Raw genomic sequence first — 7,942 nt, 5'->3', positions numbered from 1 at the left:
TGTTTGAAGAATAAGGGATATTAGTTTTAAATTTGAATTATTAGTATAAAAGACAAAAGACGGAATTAAGAATTGAATTACCATAATTTGTTTATTACTAAAACAAGGCAAATTAGACAACCATCCCTGTTATGTTTGGAAATTATAGGGCTGGAAAATGAAATGATAGTTTAATGATTTCATTTTTTTTAGGGCAATTGAATTTGATGATGATGATGATGATGCAGCGGTGGAAGAGTGAGTGAGGCTGGCATTAAAGTCATTTCACCTCGTATACTTCCCATTTTATCAAAACCTACCTTTACTTCTAAATATAGGATTAACTTGTGTTCTTTCTCCCTTCGGAAGCCCCCCTCTGCCACGTTCATCTCCCATTTGGTGGTTCCTTCCCAAAATTGAGGGCATTCTAGTAAAACTCAAAACACCAAATCTGAGAGCTGGATTTATGGCTCTGTTCACTTCTCATTGGCTGCACCTCTTCACAAACTAAATGGAATGCTATTTTATAATCATTTTTCATCTTTTCTCTTGAACCTTCCTTCACCCATCTTCTCCACCACTCCACACAACCTTAAATCCAAACCCAAACCAAACGAAAAACACACACACACACACCCCAAGAGAAGGTACTTTTTTTTTCCTTTTCTTTTTTTTTCTGTTCTGTTACAATTTAGTACTTCACATCCTTTGCTTATCCTCTTCACATGTTTTTGTTGCTTGTCTTGTCCCGTTGAGCTGAGTGATTGATTCACTTTCAGGAACAGAAAAAATGGGTTGCCGTTAGTATCTATGAGTTTCGATGTTATGTATGTGTGAGTGCGATAGCAAGTTAGAAACTACTACAACAACTCATGTTTTTCTTTTTTACTTCTTTTGTTATGTTTTTTTTCCCTTCCTAGCCTATTAATTCGATCTCTTCCTGATTCCGAGGCAACCCAATTCACAGTTGCAAGTTAAATTATTAATCATCTAGATTTGGGGTATGCTTATTTCATTTTTTAGATATCTGGAATTGTTAAGCTGAAAGCTTGGACAAAAGAATTTTCTTTCTTCAGGATTCCGAGAAGTTGGTGTGATCTGATGCGAGTGTTAAGAAGATAATCTGAGGAGAAAAAAGAAAGAAAAAAAAGTTTCATTTTTTTTTTTCAATGGAGTCAGATCTTCAGCAGCACCCTCCCATGTTTTTGGATCACCACCAGCAGCAGATGAATTCAGGGTTGACACGTTACCGATCGGCGCCAAGTTCGTATTTTTCGAGCATCATTGACCATGAGTTCTACGAGCACGTTTTCAATCGACCCTCTAGCCCCGAAACAGAGCGAATGTTGACACGCTTTGTGAATAGTCTTGGTGGGGGTGATGCTGATGCAGAGGATTCACTTGCTACTACTCAGAATCCCCCAACTGTTGTTGCGGTTAAGGAAGAGGTTAATCAGCAACCTCCGGATGTTACATCCATGAATAATGAACCACTTGTTCTCCAACAACAACAGCAGCAGCAGCAACAACAACAACAAAGTAATAATATGTATAATTATGGCTCTTCTGGTACTCAGAATTTTTACCAAAGCACTGGACGACCACCTTTGCCAAACCAGATGAAGACTGGTCATGGAAGTAGTTCTAATCTTATCAGACATGGTAGCTCACCTGCTGGATTGTTTTCAAACATTAACATTGATATTACTGGTATGTCTAATTTCTTTTCCTTTCCTTTTTTTTGGCAATTTTTTTTAATTTCACCTTTTTTTCTTTCCATTAAAAATTTAACACTTTTTTTCTTCAGAGAGAGATTTTATTGTTTCCATCTCGATTTTCTTGTATTTTCTTTCTTTTTTTCTTTTTTAAATCCCCACACGCACACGCAAAGGAAAAATATAATCTTCTCGGAAAAATAACAACATTAATTCTTGTCTGTTCAGGTAGCATAAACAAAATATCTTCAAATTTGTTACTAGTATCCTAGAGACATTTTGCTGTTAGAGATGCAACTAAGGAATTTGTTAAAAGGACAGAAGAAAAAAAATATATATCACAATTTGACATTTCTAAATTCATGGATTTTCGTTACAGAGGACACCAAGGAATTATAGCTATTAAAAAATCCACCGTTAAAAATGTAAAAAAGATTGCATGCAAGTGTATAATAAACTATGTGATTTATTTTTTGTATGTAAGAACATAATGAATCTCCATATTTCTCTAACTCATATTTTATCTATTGATTTTCTATTAATTATAACTTCTTATTTCATTCTATAAATTGAATTTCTTTAAAGGAGTCAAATCCTACTACAATATGACTATGTTCTTGGTAGAATTTGGTGGGAATCCTATCATATTAAAAGAAGAGGTTGGTTGGTTGAGCTAAACATGGGAACAGTGGATAAGGTTAATTGGGTGGTTAAGAAAGAAAGGAAAGTGAGAAAGGTTGCAGATTTGATCTTCATGCTAACAAAACTAACAATTAATATTTGTCGGGAAAAAAAAATGGGAACAGTGCTGAGAATTTCGTGGTTTGGGCTTCATATTTATGCGAATCTTCATTTTTCTTACTCAATGAATAGGTTGTGTTATAATGACGCTATGCAAGCTTGATTGGCAGGCTATGCTGCTGTTGTAAGGGGCATGGGAACTATGGGAGCTGCTGCTAATAACACCAGCGAGGAAGCAAACTTTTCACCAGCAACAAGGATGAAGAATAATGCACCAAACTTCTCTTCAGGACTAATGTCATCAAGGGCTGAAGTTGGAAACAAGAGCAATACACAGAACAATAATGCAGAAAATGAAGGGTTTGCTGAAAGCCAGGGCAATGAGTTTATCCCTGCAGGTTTCCCCGTTGGTCCGTGGAATGATTCTGCAATCATGTCTGACAACGTGACAGGTCTGAAGAGATTTAGAGATGAAGATGTGAAACCATTTTCTGGTGGTTTAAATGCACCTGAAAGTCAGGTAGAGTACCACTGGACCAAGGTAAATATTATTTGGTGTGTAATTTTGAACTGCAATGTCAGTGACATGGTTTTGTTGCATTGTTCAGAATGAAACTGGAGGCCAACAACCTTCTTCTTCTGCTTTGGCTCATCAATTGAGTTTGCCAAATACTTCTGCAGAAATGGCAGCCATTGAGAAGTTTCTGCAGCTCTCAGATTCTGTTCCTTGCAAAATTCGTGCCAAACGGGGCTGTGCCACTCACCCAAGAAGCATTGCAGAGAGGGTATTTTTTTTTATCGGACAAGTATTAGTTTGTTAGAATATTAATTTTATTAACGTAGGAGATAGAACCCGTGACCTTTCTCCTCTTTCCTTCTCACTTAACCATCAAACTCACCTTATATCTTCGGGAGGCGAGAGAGGGTATACTTTGTTCTCTCATATTGTGCATTTTTGATTGGGATTGTTTTTGGAGATATTATTTCTTATTTTTTGAAAACTAGTACTATCTGAGTGATTATTTCTGTAAAATAAGTTGAATTCAAATACACACCTAAGTTTTGTCATGTTATGAGAAAGAAAGATACAAGACATTATAATAGGACCCACCATAATTTGTCTAGGTTCCATCAATAGTTTCTCTCTTGTAACATGACATTGTCCTGTTACTGAAATTATTTCCTTTTCTTTTTTCACTTGTACTTGGTTTCTTCTTGATTCTAAAATAGGCAGCGGAATTTTTCTTAATCATTTTTTATGACTTGGAAAGGACCAAATATTTTACACTGTTGAGTATTTAATCCATGCCTGGACATAATTGGGCAAATTGCAAATTTGTTGGCATCTAAAGTGAAACTTGTTTGTTTAATAGTTATATCTTTGTGTCAACTTCCCTTCAGGTTAGAAGAACTAAAATTAGTGAGCGAATGAGGAAGCTACAAGATCTCGTTCCCAACATGGATAAGGTAATGAAGTTTTTGACTTGTTGCACACTAGCACACACATACGTCACCTTTTAATTATGTGTGAAAAATTGTGGAGGAGGCCTTGACACCAACGTTGTTTTCCTCTCTTTGCAGCAAACAAACACAGCTGACATGTTGGACTTGGCTGTTGAGTACATTAAAGACCTTCAAAACCAAGTTCAGGTATGTTACAAACTCACCTCTCTCTCTCACTCCTCTGTCTTATACTACATCAGACCAGGTGCACAAGTTAAAGAGCCAAAAACAAAAAAGATTTTGTTAGAAAACATAACAGAAAGATCATTTATTACTTTGAAAACTTTTTATTTTTGCAAAACTTAGATACAGTTTCTTAATTACTTTGTTATCTTTTTCTTAAATACTTTGTATCTTTTTTTCTTCTTCGATACCTTGTTCTCTATTTAAAATTGAAGTTTCTCATTAGTAATTTATAAAACATTGAATTATACATGAGTATAGATTAGTAAGGTGAAACTCTAAATATAAAAAATATTTTATAAATGAATCTAAGTTTTGTTAATCATTGTCCTTAGATTATTATTGATTAAAAAATTAGAAAAAAATATTTATTATAAAAATCATAAAAAAGTAATATATATATATATATATATATATATATATATATATATATATATATATATATATATATATATATATATATATGAACAACGCAAATTTACATTTTCAAGTGAAAAAAAATATTTTAGTTGTTTAACTACTGGCATTAAAAATTTTCTTTTCCTAATAGTGAATTATAGTAGTACTTGGTTAGACTCATTTTCTTACTACATATGTTTGTATATAATTGGTTAGACTCTTTCGGACAATCGGGCAAAGTGTACGTGTTCACACAAGAAGCAGCAATAACGCAAAAGGAGGAGGATACCCGCGTCATTACGTGTACAGCTTAGTAATAATTTGGTCTAGAAACTAGTGCACCTTTCCGATAATTATGTAGCCACATCTTCAGCGGTTGTTTGGGAGTGGTTGTGGGAAAATCAGCTTATAAAAGTTGACTTTATATATCATCAAAATCAAAATTTGATGCCACATATTCAAAGCATGGTGTACAAAATTTTCTGATATATTACAAGTCTATTTGCCTTTAATCTTTAGGGGCCCCCATTTTCGGGGATGGAGGATGGGGTGAGGTGGAAAATGGAAATTTTCATTTTTGCTTCTTCAATGTTCAACAATAACGTTTTAAAAAAGGATGTTATGTATGGGTTATTGGGTTTGGTTTCACATTCAATGACATGGGAAACATGGGGGACCGAATTTGTTGGTTATATATACACTTGTATGAGTAGTGTGTTTTACTTTTTATTTTTATTTTTTTGCCCTCATTTTTTTTCAAGAATCTTAAGAGTGTCCCATAAAGCCAATTTGGTGGTGGCTACTCGATCCGTACCCTTTGAGGGATGCTAGCTATCAATCTATCACCAATTTGGATTCGACTATTTGGGTTTTGCAATTCAACATGACGAGGATTCTTTGTCTGCCTAATCTCTAAAAGACTAAAACTAATTTGTTTTTCCATCTTCTTTGTCTTTAATCATTTACTCCTTTCGCCACCACCTCATCCTCTCTCCCTTCATCGCCATCACAATAATAATGAACATTTTGAAGAAAATAATTTGGTTTGGTATACATGGCCATAAAAAGGTAAATGGGTTTCGGCCTTTGGGAGCTAATCTACTTTTGAGAGAGAAAGAGCAGATAGATATGACACAGCTGTAGGCAATGGATGGATGAGTCACTATCCGTAATGGGCCAATTGTGTGGGTCCAAATCCATTTTAGTGAAGACTATGTCATAAATGATGTCACAAAGCAAATGTTGCCCTAAACGTTAAGTAAATGTGTGGGATTGTTTTTGAAGGTACACGCAGCATTTATAGTTAGTTGTCAACAATGAACAGGAGAACAAAGAGTACTCACACTATTCACAGGACACTTCACAAACTATCAATTAGATAATCACTAGCCTAGAAATTAGGGTCCCCAAGATTGGCATGTCCTGAAAATAGTAAGGCTGTGCTTTATAAGATTGGGTTACATTTCATGATTAAGTTAAGTAAACTGCTTTATAAGATATTTAATTTTTCTGTCGTGGATCATAGATCGTGGGAGTTGTTCAACACACTGTGATGTGACTAACATTTGCTCAAAAAAATTTACATATAGAAAGAATCAAACACAAATTATTTCTCTAAATAAATTGTATGAACACAATAACATCTTACACTATTACGTCAAAGTTATTTTTCATTTAAATTGAAACATGCTATTTTTAATGATAATTTATTTTAAAACATGTTTATCTTTATTAGTTGGGTGGGTTAGTGTGCAAAATACATGAATGAATTAAAATATCAGCTAGGTTTGAGTTAGGTTAAAATGGTGGGCTGCCAAATAAACAGCGTTGCTAGAAATAGAAAGGAGAAAAACAAATGGCATTGGCAGCAAGCGAGGCTCACGGAGTGAGGAAGGGACACTACAATGCAATCTGCTGCTGGATGGACTTTATCAACTTTTCGTCTCTGTGGGGACCTGCTAGCAGCAGCTATAGCTACGTCCATTATTATTCGTCTCTTTCAACCTTTTGTTTTGTGGTGAAAACAAATACAGTAGAGGAGAAACAATTAGAAGTATAAAAAAAAAAGAAAAAGAAAGAAGAGAGTAGATATTTCCAAAAAAGAAAAAAGAACGTAGATTTCTAAATCATCTAAAATGAAAATAAAGATACACAAAAGTCAAACCATTCCTCTACTTATTTAATTGTCTGAACGGGAGAATAAAAAATATAATTGCATTAAAGGTTTTTCTTATCTTTATGATATAATGACATAAAATAAAAATAAATAATAGTATTTTGGTAAGACAATTCGTTCCTTTTCTCATCATTTTTCTCCTTAAACTGAAGAGATTAGTGGGGCTGATTCTCACTTCCCTTCAGAATTTTTTTTTTTTGAAGAGGTCAGTCTTTTTGGTATATGTGTCTTTTGTCTTGGTTAATGATCTCTTTCGTGTTTAGCAAAAGAGTGCATTGAAATATGTAATTTTATTATTATTTAAAAAGTATGAAAAAATATAGTAAAAATAATGTATACATGTGCTGAGGGAAAATGGTACGGAAATGCCATTCATTATCCAGATTCACATAAAATGCATAGTTCTGTAAGTCACAAATAGCTTAGGGATCGATTAATTGATATTTTGATATTACATGTTAAGAAATTTTTTTTAAAAAAAATAGCCTGATGCATGAAAAATTGAAATTATAGTATTTAATACATGAAAAAGTATTTTTTTTTTAATATTCTTGTTCAATACCAGTCCACATATATGGAACATCTGAATAGAATATTCTCAAATACATGTAAAGCAAACTATGCTAGTGGTGTATATCTACGGGATTTTGATGTACAAGTCGGTGGAAATTAATGCAAGATATGAATGGGAGATAAAGGTTAATGAGAGTATCTTAAACCGTATAGGATCTATTTATATTACAGTATTTTCTGTTTTCCTAGGTCTTTCACCCTAGTCTCCGCATGTGTTTAGCACCTGCACAGTGGTTTCTCTTGTATTCTTGAAGCTGCTTTTTGTGTGTGATCCTACTTATTGGACATACACATAGGCTTATTTTCCTATGTTGGGCCTAACTTTCTAAAAAGGGGACCAAAACAAGGCAATTATTTTCTGCGCCTCTAATATTACTTCCTACACTTATTTCTAACCTTTTCGAAATGTAAAAATTTACATTTATAAAAGGCTATTCTGAAATATAATTTTACATCCTGAAGTAGATGTTTCCAAAGCTTAAAAGATATAGAGAGCAACATTGGAAGTGCAAGAAGCAATTTCCCCAAAATAATTCATAACGAAGTAGTATTTGTCAATATCTTTTCACACACTGAATTGTATAACCAATAAAATATCCTAGTTTTTCCTTGCCAGCCAACCTTCCTTTGCAGTTCGCAGTTAAAGATTTTATCAAATATTGACAGAAATATG

The 7,942-nt window shown here is 33.7% G+C and overlaps 1 protein-coding gene across 4 annotated transcripts; it reads left to right on the top strand.

Moving 5' to 3' along the window:
• The first annotated feature begins 326 nt into the window (after nt 1-326).
• LOC114376240 (transcription factor bHLH122-like) lies at nt 327-5,249 on the top strand. Of its 4 annotated transcripts, XM_028334246.1 has the most exons (8): nt 327-626; nt 759-812; nt 1,056-1,689; nt 2,606-2,955; nt 3,044-3,220; nt 3,837-3,902; nt 4,017-4,085; nt 4,737-5,249. In XM_028334246.1, the coding sequence occupies exons 3-8, from the start codon at nt 1,149-1,151 to the stop codon at nt 4,788-4,790; spliced, it is 1,257 nt and encodes a 418-aa protein (XP_028190047.1). In that variant the 5' UTR covers nt 327-626; nt 759-812; nt 1,056-1,148; the 3' UTR covers nt 4,791-5,249. The 4 variants fall into 4 exon arrangements, with proteins under 4 accessions (XP_028190047.1, XP_028190046.1, XP_028190044.1 ...); XM_028334245.1 differs by lacking the exon at nt 759-812; XM_028334243.1 differs by lacking the exon at nt 759-812 and having other exon boundaries at nt 1,040-1,689.
• The last annotated feature ends 2,693 nt before the right edge of the window (nt 5,250-7,942 follow it).

The sequence above is a fragment of the Glycine soja genome, chromosome 11, assembly GCF_004193775.1.
Source record: "Glycine soja cultivar W05 chromosome 11, ASM419377v2, whole genome shotgun sequence".
Taxonomy (NCBI): domain Eukaryota; kingdom Viridiplantae; phylum Streptophyta; class Magnoliopsida; order Fabales; family Fabaceae; genus Glycine; species Glycine soja.
This window is presented reverse-complemented; position numbering and strand designations above follow the sequence as displayed.

What these genes read in the sequence shown, in the direction of transcription:
- LOC114376240 (XM_028334245.1), top strand. Translation starts at nt 1,149, where the DNA reads ATGGAGTCAGATCTTCAGCAGCACCCTCCCATGTTTTTGGATCACCAC. An exon ending in CATTAACATTGATATTACTG is followed by an intron (nt 1,690 to 2,605) that starts GTATGTCTAATT and finishes CTTGATTGGCAG; the next exon opens with GCTATGCTGCTGTTGTAAGG. An exon ending in ACCTTCAAAACCAAGTTCAG is followed by an intron (nt 4,086 to 4,736) that starts GTATGTTACAAA and finishes ATAATTGGTTAG; the next exon opens with ACTCTTTCGGACAATCGGGC.